Source organism: Anabrus simplex, chromosome 13 (assembly GCF_040414725.1).
Source record: "Anabrus simplex isolate iqAnaSimp1 chromosome 13, ASM4041472v1, whole genome shotgun sequence".
NCBI lineage: Eukaryota > Metazoa > Arthropoda > Insecta > Orthoptera > Tettigoniidae > Anabrus > Anabrus simplex.
This window is the reverse complement of record NC_090277.1, coordinates 12,389,987-12,411,121: the sequence shown is the minus strand read 5'-3', so window position 1 is coordinate 12,411,121 and position 21,135 is coordinate 12,389,987. Positions and strand designations below refer to the sequence as shown.

Below are 21,135 nucleotides of genomic sequence, written 5' to 3'. Positions count from 1 at the left end.
GTGTACACAACACCTATCGATTTTGCATGCATCAACTATCGTATTAACACATCCCGCTAGAATGTACAACGTTCACATGTGTTTGCGCTGCTACTTTAGCATTACCTATGCGAACGAACTCAAAGCACAAAGAATAGGGATGTTTCAAAATCTTGCGAACATAGTAGCAGTAAGAATAGCAAGGTTTAAAAGCGTGTACATATCACCTTTTGATAATGCATACATCAACTATCGTACTAAACAACCTCTACGTGAGCGTGCAACCATCGCTTGTACTTGTGCTGCTATCTTAACATAACCTATGTGCACGAACTTAAAACATAAAGAATAGTTATGTGTAAAAATCTTGTGAACACGTCCTAGTTCGTGAACCATGGGCAACGGCTGAGTGGCCTAGTTAGTGGTCCTGAGAGTCAGGATACCAGTTGCTATGGAATGGGAGTGGGCATCTCGGACATATTCTGAGTCGTGGCCCTCCTTGTGCTCAGGCGGCTAGGACTACACAATTCACCGGTGGTCCATAACCCGTTAGAGGAGAGATCCTCACTTGGACTATGTGCAAGTAGGGCAGCATCCTGCTTCATGAATTTACCGAGCTCAGAACACTTTAAGCAAGCCTCGGACCTATGGGAGTAATGGAGTCCCACTCCCATTTGACAGGCGAGGGACTCCTTGGAAACAACTTGGCGAACGAAATGGAATTCGATGGGGAGCTAGCAATATTAATGGGGCTTATGGAAGAAAGAAGGTAGAACTTGCTGAGCCAGCAAAGAGGATGCATCTGGATGTGCTAGGAGTAAGTGATATTCGGGTAAGGGGAGATAAGGAGGAAGAGATAGGAGATTATAAAGTGTACTTGACGGGTGTTAGAAAGGGAAGGCCAGAGTCTGGGGTAGGGCTCTTTATCAGGAATACCATTGCACGCAACATAGTTTCTGTTAGGCACGTAAGTGAGCGAATGTTGTGGGTAGATTTGTCAGTGGGAGGAGTTAGGGCAAGAATTGTGTCCATGTATTCACCATGTGAGGGTGCAGATGAGGATGAAGTTGACAAGTTTTATGAAGCATTGAGTGACATAGTGGTCAGGGACAACAGCAAGGATAGAATAGTGCTAATGGGCGATTTCAATGCGAGAGTTGGGAATAGAACTGAAGGATACGAAAGGGTGATTGGTAAATGTGGGGAAGATATGCAAGCTAATGGGAATGGGAAGCGTTTGCTGGACTTCTGTGCTAGTATGGGTTTAGCTGTTACGAATACATTCTTCAAGCATAAGGCTATTCACCGCTACACATGGGAGGCTAGGGGTACCAGATCCATAATAGACTATATCTTAACAGATTTTGAATTCAGGAAATCTTTTAGGAATGTACGAGTTTTTCGGGGATTTTTTGATGATGCAGACCATTATCTGATCTGTTGTGAACTAAGTATCTCTAGGCCTAGGGTAGAGAAAGTGAAATCTGTCTGCAAACGAATAAGGGTAGAAAATCTCCAGGACGAGGAAATTAGACAGAAGTACATGGATATGATTTGTGAGAAGTTTCGAACAGTAGACAGTAAGCAGGTTTAGGATATAGAAAGTGAATGGGTGGCATACAGGGATGCTGTAGTAGAAACAGCAAGGGAATGCCTAGGAACAACTGTGTGTAAAGATGGTAAAAGGCGAACATCTTGGTGGAATGATGAAGTGAGAGCAGCCTGTAAACGTAAAAAGAAGGCTTATCAGAAATGGCTCCAAACAAGGGCCGAGGCAGACAGGGATTTGTACGTAGATGAAAGAAACAGAGCGAAACAAATAGTTGTTGAATCCAAAAAGAAGTCATGGGAAGATTTTGGTAATAACCTGGAAAGGCTAGGTCAAGCAGCAGGGAAACCTTTCTGGACAGTAATAAAGAATCTTAGGAAGGGGGGGAAAAAGGAAATGAACAGTGATTTGAGTAATTCAGGTGAACTCATAACAGATCCCAGGGAATCACTGGAGAGGTGGAGGGAATATTTTGAACATCTTCTCACTGTAAAAGGAAATCATCATGGTGGTGTTGCAAACAGTCAAGCGCATGGGGAGGAAGAAAATGATGTTGGTGAAATTATGCTTGAGGAAGTGGAAAGGATAGTAAATAAACTCCATTGTCATAAGGCAGCAGGAATAGATGAAATTAGACCTGAAATGGTGAAGTATAGTGGGAAGGCAGGGATGAAATGGCTTCATAGAGTAGTCAAATTAGCGTGGAGTGTTGGTAAGGTACCTTCAGATTGGACAAAAGCAGTAATTGCACCTATCTATAAGCAAGGGAACAGGAAGGATTGCAACAACTATCGAGGTATCTCATTGATTAGTATACCAGGCAAAGTATTCACAGGCATCTTGGAAGGGAGGGTGCGATCAGTCGTTGAGAGGAAGTTGGATGAAAACCAGTGTGGTTTCAGACCACAGAGAGGCTGTCAGGATCAGATTTTCAGTATGCGCCAGGTAATTGAAAAATGCTACGAGAGGAATAGGCAGTTGTGTTTATGTTTCGTAGATCTAGAGAAAGCATATGACAGGGTACCGAGGGAAAGGATGTTCGCTATACTGGGGGACTATGGAATTAAAGGTAGATTATTAAAATCAATCAAAGGCATTTATGTTGACAATTGGGCTTCAGTGAGAATTGATGGTAGAATGAGTTCTTGGTTCAGGGTACTTACAGCAGTTAGACAAGGCTGTAATCTTTCACCTTTGCTGTTTGTAGTTTACATGGATCATCTGCTGAAAGGTATAAAATGGCAGGGAGGGATTCATTTAGGTGGAAATGTAGTAAGCAGCTTGGCCTATGCTGACGACTTGGTCTTAATGGCAGACTGTGCCGAAAGCCTGCAGTCTAACATCTTGGAACTTGAAAATAGGTGCAATGAGTATGGTATGAAAATTAGCCTCTCGAAGACTAAATTGATGTCAGTAGGTAAGAAATCCAACAGAATTGAATGTCAGATTGGTGATACAAAGCTAGAACAGGTCGATAATTTCAAGTACTTAGGTTGTGTGTTTTTCAGGATGGTAATATAGTAAGTGAGATTGAATCAAGGTGTAGTAAAGCTAATGCAGTGAGCTCGCAGTTGCGATCAGCAGTATTCTGTAAGAAGGAAGTCTGCTCCCAGACGAAACTATCTTTACATCGGTCTGTTTTCAGACCAACTTTGCTTTATGGGAGCGAAAGCTGGGTGGACTCAGGATATCTTATTCATAAGTTAGAAGTAACAGACATGAAAGTAGCAAGAATGATTGCTGGTACAAACAGCTGGGAACAATGGCAGGAGGGAACTCGGAATGAGGAGATAAAGGCTAATTTAGGAATGAACTTGATGGATGAACCTGTACGCATAAACTGGCTTCGGTGGTGGGGTCATGTGAGGCGAATGGAGGAGGATAGGTTACCTAGGAGAATAATGGACTGTTATGGAGGGTAAGAGAAGTAGAGGTAGACCAAGACGACGATGGTTAGACTCTGTTTCTAACGATTTAAGGATAAGAGGTATAGAACTAAATGAGGCCACAACACTAGTTGCAAATCGAGGATTGTGGCGACGTTTAGTAAATTCTCAGAGGCTTGCAGACTGAACGCTGAAAGGCATAACAGTCTATAATGATAATGTATGTATGTATGCATAGCAGAGTGTTAACTGCGTAGGCGAGGATTTTTCAACTTCGCATGCTGAAGCAGCATACTACGTGACCGTGACGTCACTGCCACGTGCTCTTGTTTAGTAAACCAAGCCACGTGCTTTTTTGACAGCTGTCTTCTTGACGGACCCTAACCTCACATTGAAGGACAATAGAGCGTCGCTAACCTCACTGCTGCCATCTTTACGGCGGTAAACCTCAAGGCTGCCACCTTATGCATGTTATAGCGCGGAATTTAAAATCCAACAACAGAACGTCGCTAACCTCACTCTTGCCATCTTGATGGGCTTAAACCTTACTGTTGCTACCTTGGTTATACGCTTTTGTGTTAGTTTACTGTTAATCGCTAAGCTGTTCGCATCATCGAAGTAGAGAGTAACAAATGTCAAGTAGATTCAAAGAAGAATCTGTTAGCAGAAGATAAAAGTTCGTCATGGAGAAACCTATTTCTAGGTATATTTGCGAAGAGTGTGGAAAAGCATTTTCCCGAAGCTATCACAGGAGACGTCATTAGTAGGACCCGGATTTTTAAAAAATGCATATGCAATTGCATATTTTGACATATTTTGAGAGTTAGTGCATATTCTAGACGTAACAGCATATTCCGGTATATAATGTCTGAATTTAAGTATAATTACAAGAACTAAAATAAATCTGTTTTGTACATCCCTAGCTAGTTGCCTATTTTATGTGCATCCCTCGCTAGTGGTATTTTCGACTGTCTGTGTAACGGCACTTTACTTTCACAACTGACAATGGCAACAGATAGCTTAGGTATGGGTAGGCAGGCTTGGACTTCCCTGAATTCCTTTCTCTACCACAGCAGATAATAGTCTCAGGGGGCTGGGCACTTGGTCAGGACAGAAGTATCTTCAGTTCACTAGTTACGTTCCATTTTAATGCCCTGCATCTCATTTCTAAAAGTGTTAGTTTCTAAAAATGCCTAAGGAAAAGAGCAGCAGAAGAGATTTACTAAATCAGTGGGTGTCGGGTAATAGGGACTATTCAACAGATGGTGTCATCGTGTACTGTCAAGTTTGCTCAAAGGAAGTGAAATGTGAAAAGAAATTTCAGCTTGAACAGCATTCAAAAACAACTACACATATTAAAGCAAAGGAGGAGAAGAACAGCACACCACAACAACTACTTCTTACACAGGTAAAGCCCAAGTCCTGTAGTCTTAATACATTTTCAAATGATCTTTGTAGGGCTTTCGTATGCAGCAACATTCCATGGAATAAATTAAACAATCCAGTTCTGCGATCATTTCTCGAGAAATATTGCGTAAATCAAAAAATACCAGATGAATCAACTCTTAGGAAAAGTTACCTACCTCCGCTATATGAATCTACCCTGGAATTGATCCGTTCTGATATCGGAAGGAACTGTGTCTGGATATCGGTGGATGAGACAACGGATTCGTGTGGCCGTTACATAGCAAATTTCGTGGTTGGTAAATTACATCCAGACGAACCCGGTAAGCCACATCTGCTTGCTTGTAAAGTACTAGAGAAAACCAACCATAGCACAATACCAAGATTTGTAAATGATTATCTGCGACTATTGTGGCCATATGAAATTGAAACTGTTGTAAAGTGCTTGTACTGCTCACAGATGCAGCTTCGTATATGTTGAAAGCAGCAAAGGCCCTCCAAGTATTTTATCCAAAACTCATACACGTAACCTGTTTAGCGCACGGATTACACCGCATTGCAGAAGAAATACGCGCACAGTTTCCAGCTGTTAACAATTTAATTGGATGTGGGAAGAAACTGTTTCTGAAAGCACCAGCTCGTGTCCAGCTCTACAAAGATTGTCTACCTGAAGTTCCTTTGCCACCTGAACCTGTCCTGACTAGGTGGGGGACATGGTTATCTGCAGTATCATTTTATCAGGAACATTTTAATGAAGTGAAAGAAGTGGTTACAAAACTTGAAGATGAACATATTGCGTGTGTCCGTGATGCAAAAGGTGTGTTTGAAACCGCTACTGTTTATCAAGATGTGGATTTCATTCATGCACATTTTTCTAAACTTCCAAAAGCCATTGAGAGCTTAGAATCTTCTGGTACTCCCCTCCATGAATCACTTGATCTCGTTGAAAAAGCTGCATCTTCGTTGAATTACGCTTCAGGCGAAATTGGGGAGAAGATTAAATGCAAGTTAGAAAAGGTGTTGAATTCGAACCCAGGACTGAAGAAGATTAAGTTAATTAGTCAATACTTGAGAGGAACTAGGGTATCCTTGCCAGATGTATGCTCCGAAACGTTGGTGCCCATGTATAAGTACTGTCCAATTACGTCAGTTTAGAACGATCATTTTCAGCCTATAAACTCATTCTGATGAACAACAGACATAGTTTGTCTCCAGAAAACATTGAAAGACTACTAGTTACCTATTGTGATGCTTCTTCTTGCAATAAATGATACCTGTAAATAGGTAAGTGAATAAAATTGCATGTTTTCAAGAGCATATTTCCTTATTTTCCATGCATATATTGTAACTTTTTAGTGCATATTTGCATGCATATTTTCAGGTTTTTTAGTGCATATAAATCCGGGCCCTAGTCATGAGATATCATGTAGGACAATTTTTCAATGCAAACATTGTAGAAGAGAGTTCAAGAACGCATACAACACTCAACGTCATGAAGCCGCGTGTAATGTAGCTTCATCGGGAACAAAATACAAAGACCTCAACCATATTCCAGCGAACACTGATTTATGTTTAAAAAGTACACCTCTGCGAGAGATTTTTAATTCTCCCTTGTTGTCTAGGCCTGCTGCAAGTTCTGTTACTAGGCACAAACTTCAAGATAAAGAGAGGCAAGATCATGATTATGATAATAAGGATAATGATGTTGATCGAAACAGTAGTAAAGGGAAAGTAGAAGAAGAAGAAGAAAATCTTAATGTTTCATTGCCATTACAGCTTGATGATTTTACTTCATTTCGTAAGCCTACTACACGTTCTATCGCAGTGCAAACATCTCAAGAAGAGATGCAAGGTAAAGAAGAAGGAAATTTCAACGCTTCATCGCTATCGAAACAAGTTAAGTTTGTACCTAGAAACGCTACTGCTGAAGCACGTATTACATCAAAACAAGTCCCTACACATCAACTGTCTGCATATAGACTCAAAGTTCACAACAAGCCTCTGTTACCCTATGTAGATATAAGATACTGTAAAGACCCCAATGTACTCGTAAAACGTTTACAACTGCTAAGAGCCTATCATGATGCTGGTCACACACAGTACAAAGAAGATATTTTTGAAATAGAGCATGAATTACGTCGTATAGGTATTATTAAGTAAGCGCTTACCCTCACCTAAGTCATCCATCTGTAGTATATAGTCGATCGAGTAGCTATATTCGTATAGATTATATCCCAACATTCTTCCTTTCTTAGGGTGTTAACTCCGCCTCTAGTTGTAGAGCCGGTCTCAAGCCCGGATAAAGGGAGGAGAGGCACCCTAGCCCATTAGCCCATTAGCCCTTTAGCCTATTAGCCCTACAAGGAATGTGCGGTAACCTAATCTTCTTAGAACAAAGGTATCCCCTGACATGTTCTAAACGCATGTTGTATCGAGTACAGTGTTCGATTCTACTTATTTAGTGTTCTAAACACTTCAATCAATGTTCCGATCACATGATAAAGTTAACGGCATAGAGTGCAGTGTTCGATTCTAGTCTTGTTATGTTTCTTTAGTGATTTGCAAGTCTAAACATGCATAATGACGTCATCACTGCAGCACGTGCTTACTCTAGCTATCCCAATGCAGGTTTAAAGTTGTTCGATAGAGCTATGCCTTGACATAAGAGGAGGCCTTAACAGCTTATGTATAGCCGCTATTGTTTAAAGATAGCTGCTGTTAAGAGAAAAGCACGTAGAATTTTTCAAATTACCCGCCACCACATTTCAAAGGTATGAGGTTTAGTGCTGTAAGGATACCTGCACGATGCAAAGCTAGCTTTCTTCATCAGAGCAGCCACCATCTTGTCTGAGCACCTCTAGGCCGTATCATGAGGAGCTGTGTATAGTCACCGTCTTGTCGCTGCTACCTTGCGCAAGCACCCCTAGGGCGTCTCATAAGAGCAGCAGCCATCTTGTGCAAGCGCTCTTAAGCTGTCTCATAAGAAGCTATGTATACCCTTCATCGTGTAGAATTAGATAGCTGCCAATGCCAAAGGGCCTAAGTAGGGATCGAACCGTCGATCTCATTATTAGACTATGTTTTTCTTGTTCCTGATACTGCAAACCTAGGTATCAGGTGGAAAATTTTTATCCGTTTTGCTCTACGATGCACCGTTTTCGAGATATTTAACATTTTGTATTTAAGCCCCAAATTTAATGAATCAAACTAGCATGACACGTTAGCCTCTAAGCTAGCTTTCTTCACAAGAGCAGCAGCCATCTTGCGCAAGCACCCTTAAGGCGTCTCATAAGGAGTCTTGTATAGCCGCCATCTTGCGCAAGCATCCTTAGGACGTCTCTAGTCATCTTGTGCAAGGACCCTTAAGCCACCTCATAAGAGCAACCGCCATCTTGCGCAAGCATCCCTAGGGTGTCTCATAAGGAGCCTTGTATAACCGCCATCTTGCGCAAGCATCCCATGGGCGTCTCATAAGAACCTATGTATAGCGGCCATCTTGCATAAGCACCTTTACGGAGTCATGTATAGCCACCATCTTGTGCAATTAGCGTCGAGAGATGGCTGCTATAGAATTTTTCTTTTTAAATTATCCGCCACCATATTTCAAAGGTATGTACCTAAAGAGTGTAGCACTGAGGTTTGCGATGTAAGATGGCGGATGACAGCTGACAAAAAAGCGCGTGAGTTTGTTTACTAAACAAGAGCACGTGGAATTTTTCAATTTGCCGCCACCACATTTCAAATGTATCTAGCTAAAGATGGCAGCACGGTGCTCTCGTGATTAAAGATGGCAGCTAACAGAACTTTTCAAATTGCCCGCTACTACATAGAGGGCAGCACGGTGCTCTGTGGGTTAAAGATGGCGGATGACAGCTAACGAAATTGCCCGCATGATAGCAGCACAGTGCTCTATTGATTAAAGATGGTGGATGTCAGCTGTCAAAAAAAGCACGTGGCTTTGTTTACTAAACAAGAGCACGTGTAATTTTTCAATTTGCCGCCACCACATTTCAAAGGTATCTAGCTAAAGATGGCAGCACGGTGCTCTCTTGATTAAAGATGGCAGATGACAGCTAACAGAACTTTTCAAATTGCCCGCTACTACATGTCATAAAGAGGGCAGCACGGTGCTCTGTTCATTAAAGATGGCGGATGACAGCTGACGAAATTGCCCGCATGATAGCAGCACAGTGCTCTATTGATTAAAGATGGTGGATGACAGCTGTCAAAAAAGCACATGGCTTTGTTTCCAAACAAGAGCACGTGGAATTTGCTGCCACCACATTTCAAAGGTATCTAGCTAAAGAGAGCAGCACTGTGCTCTGTTGATTAAGATTTTGGATGACGGCTGTCAAAAAAGCGCGTGAGTTTGTTTCCAAACAAGAGCATGTAGAATTTTTCAAATTGCCGCCACCACATAGAGGGCAGCACGGTGCTCTCTTGATTAAAGATGGCTGCTGTCATGTGGAATTGCCTGCCACCACATTTCAAAGGTATCTAGCTAAAGAGGGCAGCACGGTGCTCTCTAGATTAAAGATGGCTGCTGTCAAAAAGCTTTTTTCAAATTATCCGCCACCACATTTCGAAGGTAAGTAGCTAAAGAGGGCAGCACTGTGCTCTATAGATTAAAGATGACGGATGACAGCTGTCAAAAAAGCACGTGGATTTGTTTACCGATTCAAATCTCGCGCTAGTGAGGTTAAGTTGGTAGCACTAAGGTTTAGGCCCGTTAAGATGGCAGCACTGCGGATGACAGGTGACGAATTTGCAGGTACTGCGATAAAGAGGGCAGCACAGTGCTCTGTGGTTTAAAGATGGCGGATGACAGCTGTCAAAAAAGCACGTGGATTTGTTTATCTCGCGCTAGTTAGGTTAAGTTGGTACTACTGAGGTTTAGGCCCGTCAAGATGGCAGTACTGAGGTTGGCGATGCGTTGTTGTCTGTCAAAAAGCACATGGCTGTCAAAAAACACGTGGATTTGTTTACCTCGCGCTAGTTAGGTTAAGTTGGCACTACTGAGGTTTAGGCCTGTCAAGATGGCAGCAGTGAGGTTAGCGATGCGTTGTTGTCGATGACAGCTGTCAAAAAGCACGTGGCTTTGTTTACAAATTCAAATTTCCCGCGGGAGGCCTCTGGGAAGGCCCTTCGGGAGGCGGAGGCGGAGAAGGCCTCTGGGAGGGCCCCCCGTGAGGCGGAGGGGGCCTCTGGGAGGGCCTCCTGTGAGGCGAAGGCGGAGGGGCCCCTGGGAGCCCTGAGGCGGAGGCGGCGCCCGAACCATCCAATTACACTACTTTCAGTTTATCTCTCTCTGTGGAGTTGGTGCACAAAAGAGCTGTTACTGTTTTTTTGAGATTTTGCTCCCAAAACCCTTATTTCCCTTGAATTCAAGGGTTTTGTTCAGCATTAATTTGTAGAATAATGCAGTCTCATCTGCATTATAAGGATAGTGTCTCTGTCCGCCATGAGAATGCAACTTCCTTTGGGACACTGTTTGCTTCATCATTTACAACCTTGTGGGAAATGCCATATCTTTCCCGGAACCTATGAAGCCAACTAGTACTCCCCATAAATTCCAGAAATCCAAGAGAATGTGCAAATGATTGTGCATGCTCGCATAACAGTGGGCCATTGACAGGAATGTTTCTGGTCTGCATTTCGACAAACCACGTATAAACAGCTTTGTCCACCTTCTCATAGTCTGCTGTCCTCATCTTCTTTCATTGTGGGCCAAGACCAAGGTCGTTCATAGTTTACATGGATCATCTGCTCTATGTTACTTTTCTGTTTTAGAAAAGTAGATAGTGTTGAAGGGCTGTTGCCATACTTCTTCGCTATTTCTATTTTCTTTCCTCCTTCCTCCACTTCCCAAAGTATTTAACATTTTTCTTGCTTTTGCTTCTTTTGATCCATATTGGTGCCAGAGTTAACTGGCACACTAATACACACGGTGCTTCACGAACTAAAGATAAACAACGGACTCGTCATGAGATGTGAATAAACGAAATGTAGTACTGAACATAGAGATGTGAAACCGTAATGTTCATTGGTTGATTGTAAATGTGGCGTTGCTACCCAGCCAGTAGCATTACTTCTTACGTGTTGGTTACTGTGAAATTGAAATCCAGCCCGACCAATTCATACATGTATACAAAATGGCTACCTGAACAGTATCCTGTAAACATGAATACTGTAAGAATCCACACACCGCAATACAGTAAAACGTCGATGCATCGTTTCTTATGCGGGAGGGTGAAAATGACGACGAATGCGAGAAAACGATAAATACAGGCAGCATAAAAAATAGGGGGAAAGCAAAATAATAAAATATGGGTACTGTATTTGGACATTTTTTGTTATGTAAGTATATTATTGTAAAAACAACAATAATGGCGTGTGGCCTCTGGAGCCGGGGGCAGGTCTTTCGAGTTGATGATCTGATTACCAGAATCAACTTTACCAGTTCCTGTTTTGCAGTTGAAGTTGTAATGACTAGCTGTGATGGAACTAACAGTTCTATGAATATTAGTACAAGAAAGAGTCTGGACGATGAGCATACTCCAGATGCTAAGAATTAAGAGCCTAATTTATTTATCAGATTTTACACATAGTTCATCCCAGATTTTAATGTTAATTATGTGTTTGAACATTAGTTTTTGTCAATTGTGTGTTTGTACATTTGTTTACTTTTTAGATATATTACATTAAGACTGAAGATGGCCAGCCAAGGCCAAAACTAGTCCCTAGTTTAGTAATGTGTATGTAATTCAATAATATTGCATATTATAGTATTGAAAAAGGTGGACCATTAAGACATTAATTTAATAATTATTATTGTGATCACAATTCAGTTTGGATCAAAACCATGAAGTTTATATCCTATGATGGAAGAACAGTCAGAAAAGTTTGAAGACGATGCCTGTTTGTTATAAAGCTCAGCGAGAATGTGGCACATCGAATGACGCTGACAAGAAAACAAAGCAGGTGACAACGTACTGTGAGGAATGTCCAAACAAACCATTCACGTGCATTGGATGTTTTAATAAAGTTCATAAATGCTGAAATTGAACTTACTGTGTTCAAAATAAAAATTGCCGTTGTATAATAACAAAATTAGTAAGATCATGAGTGTAAACAGTTAGGGAATTTTGAAGATCAGTGAAAAGAAATAGACAGTTGGGTTCAAATAGAGAACAGTATTATTTAAAAAAATATTATTTTAAATTTTATATGCAGTGTTTTTATCATAAAGTAAATACATATGTTCATTTATTGTTTGTCTAAAAATGCATTTATGCTCTGTTATGTGCTACGCGAGGTAGGGGTGATTCGTGGAGTTCAATGATTATTGCTGCTAAACCGAGCACTGGTGGATCCCCCTGCTGAGGAATGTGAGAAATTGACATGACTTGCAGCTACCAATCTCATTATTTCAAAGTAATATACGTTCGCCATCCAGTGACAGCCCGCAGAACTACTTCTGTAGGACGAGTCACACATGCCTCGTGACACACACCAGCGAAGTACGGTATGAGACATTAGTGACTCGTGATGCACTCACGCTTAATGTCAACAGTGTAACAGTAGCAACAAACCTGTTAAGAGATCAAACTTGTTACATAGTAGCTGAGTTTCTGCTTTGGTCATTATAATACTATAGATCATATGAGTAGTCATATTATTATTATTATTATTATTATTATTATTATTATTATTATTATTATTATTATTATTATTATTATTATTTATTTTCCTTAATGTACAATTTAGGGGTGGTAGATGGAGAAAGGGCAAGCCCCACATACACAGAAGTGCCTCCATCTCCACATGTGTACATAAACTCTACTGAATATTTACATATAAACTTATGTAGACAATTTTAAATTTACATATTTACACTACAAACACTGTACCCTTAGAATAATAATTATCTTGATTTATCCTGAAAATATTAGAGTAAGAACACCCGACCATTTATACTCTCACTCAGACCCCTGTATACACACTCATTCACAACCACTCCCACACGCGCATGCATACACATTCACCCACATACACCTGTACTTGCACCCATCCTTCTTGCAATTCTAATTTATACAAGTTATATACATCACATATAGGTTTATATTTACATATACATTTTCTTTACTTCGCGGAGGAAGTGAGGAAGAGGAAGCAGCTTTACCTCAGATGGTAGAAGGTTCCAGGTACGAGCAGCCCTTGCGTAAAACCCATTTAAATATGAGGTTGTTCTAGCAAAGGGAGGGACAAGAGTAACTCCTTGGCTTCTTATAACAGAGCGGTAATTAAGCTGCAGGCGGTGGAACGGGGAGAGGTGTATGTTGTCTGTCAGGGATTTCCTAAGGAAGGCTACATCTATTTGTGTACATAATGAGTTCACTGGTGCAATGACCCGGCTGTGTTTAAGGGGATGTGTTTGTTAATTAAACGTTCTGCTCGTCGCTGGATACCCTCTAGTTTCCTCATATTTTCCGTTGTCGTTGGATGCCAGGAAGGAAGGCTATATAATAGTATGGGCCGCACTAGGGAAATATAAGCTGTTCGTAGGGCTTTACTTCTTCCTCCTGAGAGACATCTACGGACGAAACCTAGCACCCGGTATGCCTTACACAGCACTTCCTCCACGTTTTTATTCCATTTCAGATTGTCCATAATGTGAATACCGATCAGTCTGATGGAGTTAGAAGTCGGCAGTTGGAATCCACATAGAGTAGGTTGGTTCTGGAGTGGTTGTTTAGCTCTGCTTAGTCTTATATATTTACACTTCTTAATATTTATATGCATTATATTTACCTCACACCACAGAGCTATACTATCCAGATCCGATTGGAATTTTGCAATATCATCACTATTTTTCATGACTCTTTAAATGACTGTGTCATCGGCATACTGCGCCATGGTCGAATTTACACAATCCTTAAAAGGGTCCACCTTTTCAATACAAAAATGTTATAGTTTATTTATAACATATATTTGCACTTGGAACTAGTTTCGACGCTGTTTGGCGTCATCATCAGCCAAAATGTGGGAAATAGGCTAGCATGTAGACATTTATATTACACAAGGCGTTACATTAAACAATACACATCCTACAAGGAGACAAAAACAGGGACGAATACAGAAACAAATGAATCGTTGAGAAAGCAAAAGTTATACATATTAAAAACAACCCTAACCACACATCCTGCAGTGCGAAAATATTCGACTTGAATGATTCCTGAATACAAAACACACGCGCACACACTTCTGAAGAGCCAGCAGGCAGGAAAAAGTAAAGTGAAACCTTAAGATTTCTTCTGAGAAGAGTTCATCATTTTTTCTATGTTCCGACTAACTCTTCTCAGAAGAACTCTTAAGGTTTCACTTTACTTTTTCCTGCCTGCTGGCTCTTCAGAAGTGTGTGCGCGTGTGTTTTGTATTCAGGAATCATTTAAGGCGAATATTTTCGCACTGCAGGATGTGTGGTTAGGGTTGTTTTTAATATGTATAACTTTTGCTTTCTCAACGATTCATTTGTTTCTGTATTCGTCCCTGTTTTTGTCTCCTTGTAGGATGTGTATTGTTTAATGTAGCGCCTTGTGTAATATAAATGTCTACATGCTAGCCTATTTCCCACATTTTGGCTGATGACGCCAAACAGCGTCGAAACTAGTTCCAAGTGCAAATATATGTTATAAATAAACTATAACATTTTTGTATTAAAAAGGTGGACCCTTTTAAGTTTTCCTATCTTCCATTCTCAGTTCAATACGGACAAAAATGAAATTCTTAGATTTAAATTTACACAATCCGGTAAGTCAAGAACATAAATCGTGTACAGGAGGGGCCTTATCACACTGCCCTGAATTACTCCAGAAGTAATCGTGGTTTGGTCTGATTTGGCTCCTCCGTATACAACATATTGCGTTCGACCCACCAAAAATGACCTCAACCATGACAGCAGTTTACCCTGAATGCCGTAGTTGCTAAGTTTCAACAGAAGTCTTTGATGTGACACCTGGTCAAAAGCTTTGCTCCAGTCCAGAGTCACACAGTCTATTTGTGAGACATCAGTCTGCTCCAAAGAGAACTGCCAGTCATCAATGACTTTTGTTAAAAGTGTTGTGCAGGATTTTCCCGGAATGAAGCCGTGCTGGTTTGAGTTCAGCAGGTTTCTCTCCTTGAGAAAATCCAACATACATTTAGCAACTAGATGTTCCATACATTTACAGACACCTGATGTTATAGAAACTGGGCGATAATCATCTATGTTTTCCTTATCTCCATCTTTGAAAACTGGCACTACGTTGGCTTCTTTCCACTCCACAGGTACAGACCCGGTATTAATGGAATAGTTGAAGAGAGCGCAAAGAGAGCGCACCAAGGCGACTGCACAATTCTTGAGAATTCTTGCTGGCACTCGGTCCGGCCCAGGCGCGGCATGAGTTTTTGTTTTCAGAAGGCTCTCCTTTACTTCACTCGTTGAGAAATACAGGTTGGTTAGAGGGAAGAGAGGGGTAGATGTTGTCCTTGAATATAGCATGTTCTCTTCCTCAGTAGGGACGGAGAAGTTACTTTTAAATTTCCTGTTGAAGGTGTCTGCAATTTCTTGTGTGGAGACTGCCGTACCGTTATGTTTAAATACAGATGGAGCTCTGTTGGAACCTTTACTTCTGAAAAAAGCCCAGAGTTCCTTGGAGTTGGTGTTGAGACTGTGGATGTAAGAATCGTAGGAATCTCTGATAGATTGTTTAGCCTTGTTCCTAGCCAGCCTGTATTTCTCCCACTGATAATCGGTTGGATTTCTTTTGCATTTCTGGTACAGGCGGTCCCTTCTTCGAATTTCTCGCACTATCTCCTTGGTAATCCATGGAGATTTCCGTCTGCTGGTTATATTTACTGTCGGTGTGGTTTCTTCTACGCATTGAAAGAAAATTTTCTTCCAGTCGTTCCATATCTTGTTTATGTCAGTACTGCCGGTGAAATCTGAGGTGATCAGTGTCATAATTCTCATTGACAGAAGATGTTTACAGTTAGATTTAAATCCAAAAGAACTGTGCATTGAGGTTTTCAGTTAGTTGATGTTTTGGGCCAGCGAGAAAATAGTAAAAAATTGCCTGAATTAAATTTTTTGTCTGAACATTTTTTTCTGTGGCCGTCGTTTAGTTTTCTCGGGAAGTGGCCATGTATATATGTCACTATCGATCTTTCATAAAACTCTCATGGTGCAAACACATTAGCTGTGTGACAGTTCATTTTTTTCCTCACTGATTAGTGTTATATAGAGGGTGGTTGCCTTGTTGTACTCCCTCTTAAAGCAAAATCCTCAAATATACAGTACATTCTTCCTCTTGGTAATTTATGATTTCTAGAATATCCTTTGTGGAATCTGTTTCTCCTGTAAGGTCCTATATATTTCCTTCATTTTTTTTTTCTCTAAAATCAAATTACTGCCAATGTGCTAGCCATAATATTTTCCTTAGCTGACATTTTTGCTAAATTCAGTTTCCTATCAAGTTCCTTCAATCTCTCCTTAATTCCAAGACTATTTATAACTCTTTCTTTTTAACCTGGACCTGCTTTTTAAACCCTCTATTTCTGTTATAATATAGTACCTACCATTCCTTGGAATCTTTAAATGTACATACCTGTTTCCAAATTCTGGTGTTTCAGCTGTCCATCACTTACACCGTTTATCACTTCAGTTCCTTTATAGCACTCGTGGTTTTAGCAGCACCACAGGGTTTACCATGTTGTTATTAAGATGATTTTAGATGTGGGTAGAAATTTCTTGCTGCTTCATGCTTATTTTGCTTGTGATATCCTGGTCTGACGTTACGAGGCTTCCTGGATGAGCAGATGTCAAACCTCTTGTTACGTCACTTCACTATGATAAAGGTATTAATAATTGCTAATTACGTGGATGTACATTTCATTTTGTGTATGAATTACCTGATTGCAGAGAATGACTTGCAGTATAGCAGACCGGAGAAGTGGAAAGTACAAGGAATTAAAGAAGATTCAGGGTTTCGTGTTGAAGTTGTCCGCAGCTTGTTGGCTATGTTGGCAAACGATGGGCCGTCGGTAGATGCTTCTGAATTGCTGATTGCTATCATCCATGCTCAATCAAAGAAGTTTATGCCCATTGGTAAGTAACTCCGTGTGGGGAGGATGTTCGGAGTAGCTTGACTTGACTATTCAGGACATCCCTTCTGTCATGTCATTTTCTGATGTCTCAAAGCTGAAGTGACATTGCCAGTTGTTTCCTGTACCTCACTTATCGAGGCAACTGAAATCTATAAGGGCCATTCAAAAAGAAACGAGCTGGAGGCTGTAAAATGAAAGCTTCAAAAGTATTGCCCAGCACTGTTGAGGACTTAACTCACTGTGACACAAGGCGGTGAATGGCCGTCTCGTAAAATTCCTGGGGCTGCGTAATGAACCAGTTCCGAACGCACCGTACTGCTTGACGTCGTCATCCGAGGTAAATCGTATGACTCTCAGAGCATTCTTTAGCTCACCTTGGATTTTTTGGGTGGCGGCGACCCTGTATGTTTCCACTGGAGGCTTGTCATTTTGACTCGGGTTTGAAGTCCAGTGACCACTAGTGACAGGAACTCATCCCCTTCCGTGGCACTGTGCAGCAGATGTTCAAGAGAGAGGTCCATTCACCATGCTTCCTGTGCTGGTTGAATACTGTGAGCGAAATTTGAATATGTCCTTAATGATTGTGTGAACAATTCTGACGCTTACTCCGACATTTGCGGCAATGAGGACATCCACCTGCTGGACAATGGCGTTGGTAATGCGGTGTTGCTTTCCAGATCGTGCATCATCGGTCAACGACATCCATCCTTCCCGGAATCGCTTATGCCATGCCTTGACCCTTGTAATGGCCATGCAATGTTCTCCGTACACTTGTGCCGTTCTGCAATGAATTTTCGTTCCCCTCACTCCTTCTGCTGTCAGGAAACGCTCTACACCCCTTTCCTCTTCTTTTGAAGCCTCCATTTCACTGTTGCCAGCACGACTGGGTGCAGTGGGCGATCAACGGGTGCTTGCTCCGTCATGTGGTGTGTACCCATGTTCCTCCAGTGGCAAATTTAGGACCTGAGCGCTCTTAAAGGGACTGCACCTTCTTCCGCTGGCAATTGCATTACTATCCTTTCAGCGGTTTTCATTTTATAGCCTCTGGCTGTTTGTTTTTTGAATGGCCCTCATACTTGTAACTGAAGTGCATTAGTATAGTTACTAATTTCCTTGAACAGTTTAACAGTGTTTGCAAACAACAAACAACTAGAGAACTGTACAACATCTGACAAATCAGTACGAAGCAGTCAGAACTAACTAGGCTGCAGGCATAATGGCACGTAGCCTCCAGAGAGACCTGTAGGCGACCTGTGGATCCATAAGCGTGACACCCTAGCGAAGCACCCGAATCAGAGGAATTAACCAAATTGGACCTCTGGGCATACCAGAATTAGGATTTAGTGTGATTAAAAGAAACATTTTTTTTTCTACTAGAAAGATACGAGGGAGTCCATTTCAACATTTTTTGAGAGAAGCCCGATGCTGACAATTTACAAAGAAGTATATCGTGATTCAATTGATCAAATGCCTTGGAAAAATCCAAATATATTGTAACAACATGCAAATGTCTTTTCATTTTCTGAACAGTGTTAATCATTTTGGTAGAAGTTCATCAATGAGGGTAAAACCGATGCTGGCATTGTGATATGTAAGGTTTGACATGGTTAAAAATACAAAATTATAAAATCTGTTGAAATTTTTTTGCAGGAGCACAAATAATAGCAATTGGGCCTATAATTTTCAATAAACGTAATATCTCCCAATTTAAAAATGGGATAAATTTGGCCCTATTTCCCCAAACTGGAAATATCTCTGTTGTCAGTATTAAATTATATATGAGACATAAAGCAAACAACCACACTGGCACAGCCTCGCAACAAATACAGAGGTATACTATCAGGACCACCTAACTTCCCACTTGACTCTCACTGGTTTCAATTTATTTATTGCTCTTTTGTACTCAACTTCATGATACAATCAGCAGATATGTCTCCCACTGCCAGTGAATATGAAAATATCTGAGCACTAAACTTGCTTATAAAATGAGATGTAAAAGAGTCAGGAATGCTCTGAGCACTAGTTAAAAGATTTCATGGACCAACATCTGTAGGCCTTCGCAAGAAACCAAGACGGTCAATAATAGAGACCATCATCATACTGTCACAGTGGCACCTAACATCATTCAGGTTTTAATTGATCTGGCAGCTTATCTGTCAAAATAATGACTCCCTCAGTCTTTCAAATACAGTAGAACCTTGATAATTCAAAATTTGTTAATTCAAAATCCCGTCTAACTCGAAGAAGCTCTTGTTCCCGGAACATGTGATACGGTTTTACATGTTATTAATTTGAAATATGGATAATTCATAATTCAAAGTACAATGTTGGCCCCATTACCAAAATTCAGACTTTTAATTCGAAACTGCCTTTACATTTTAAGTGTAAATGTAAGTCCCGAATAGCACACATCAAGTGTCAAGTAAGTGTCAAGTGTAAGTACACGCACACCCATTCCAACTTCAAAACAAACTTGGTAGACGCAAAATTTCTTACACTTTATTTCTATTTACAGATAAGAAATACGTCCTACAACACAAAGTGAAGAAAGAAGCTTTCACGCTAACCAAAAAACACAAGATTGTTGAAATCAAGTAATACATTTGACATTTGACAAAATTAAATAACTCAGGGAAGCACGTCGCTAGAACAACAACTTATCTACATTTATGTACCATATTCTATCAAATTTTATGGTCAATTCAGCCTTAACATATACTATAAGCTTTGTGTATATATCGATGAAGTCCCGCACTAAACACCGGACAACCACCTTATTTCAACATAAGTGTTCATATTACGTCAAGAAACTCATACTATTATACCACCAGTAGATGAACATGGCTGATCATATAACATAGTCGTATATACAACTCGCCGCACGATTTAATTTGTACTTCATAATGTTTTATTCATCTAGTCATAAGTTTTAATGTGGAACAGTGGACACTTCACAATTCAAGAATATTGTACATTCAACATATATCACCTGTGCACATAATAGTATTGCAAAGTTTTGACTCTCATACCGATTAATGTAGACGAAGATAAGACGAAAAACATTTACAAATTGATAACGTTTTTATCCATACGATGTGACACCTTTATAATTTAAGAAAAATGTATTTTAACATACATCATTCATGTACATATAGTAATGTTAAGTTTTAATTATTATATCAGTTAATGTAGACGATTATTTAAACTAGAACATTTGTAATGACAGTGTTTTTTTACCCATATCATGTGACATTCTTATTGTGATGTTTTAATTGTATGTTATGATTGTCAGCCGAAGGTGACCTTCACAAGGTCGAAACCGATCCTGTAGAACAATAATATATAAATATATGTATTGATTAGGTGGAAGCTTCAATACTTCATATTTGTGAACATAATCAATACAGAAATGAAACTATAGATTATGATATCGCTTGTTTATTGCTCAGCTCAGAGAGGCGAAGGAGTTACCCTTTTTCTGCCTTTCGCCCCTTCCTCTGGCTTTCAGAAGGGTTTCTGTTGACATTCTGCAAAGCTATAGAACGTGCTGTCAGGGGATGTCAAGAACTTGCCTCTTCCAAAATTTCAAATGTATATAAAGGAAAATGTAATTTAATGGAACTGCTTCATGTGTCTGTGAGTGTGTGGGTGAAAGGAAGTATATGAACACAGAAATGATCAAATGATTAGCTGACTCGACATACGGAATGAATGAGCAGTAGGAAATTATATATGTTTATATAGCACAGTACTATTTTAAGTAGTTTGTAAACTATCTTAAGATAGGTCTAGGGACCATTTTATATGTACATGGGGCTCACCCTTTTTCTCTAGACCTTCCGTATTTGTGAAGAGAATTGTGGTAAATAAATACTGTAATACACTGGCCGGCAAAAAAAGTGGATCACTTTGAAAATGTTGATTTTCTGTTCGCTCAAACAAATTTTTAAGGACATATTTCATTTTGTGATGTTCCTCTTTATAAATAAATGTTTCCAGCACTCTCTGGTAAGTGTGTGGTGCATGTGGTCTGAATTGATCGACTATTAGAGATAATTTTCCATGCCATTAGCTTTTATGACGATCCCTTTTAACTTTTATGGTTTTATGACGGTCCCTTTTAACGTGGTTCCTCGCCCCCTAATCAAGCGTTAAAGTTACTGTAAATATTTG

At 40.3% G+C, this 21,135-nt stretch overlaps 1 protein-coding gene across 1 annotated transcript in view; it reads left to right on the top strand.

Annotated features, from left to right (window-relative positions):
* LOC137502861 (uncharacterized) overlaps positions 1 to 21,135 on the top strand; it is a 435,934-nt gene that overhangs the window by 366,862 nt on the left and 47,937 nt on the right. Inside the window, exon 8 of the mRNA XM_068230018.1 lies at positions 16,778 to 16,963. Within this exon, the coding sequence (XP_068086119.1) occupies positions 16,778 to 16,963 (186 nt within the window). The remainder of the gene's footprint in view (positions 1 to 16,777; positions 16,964 to 21,135) is intronic.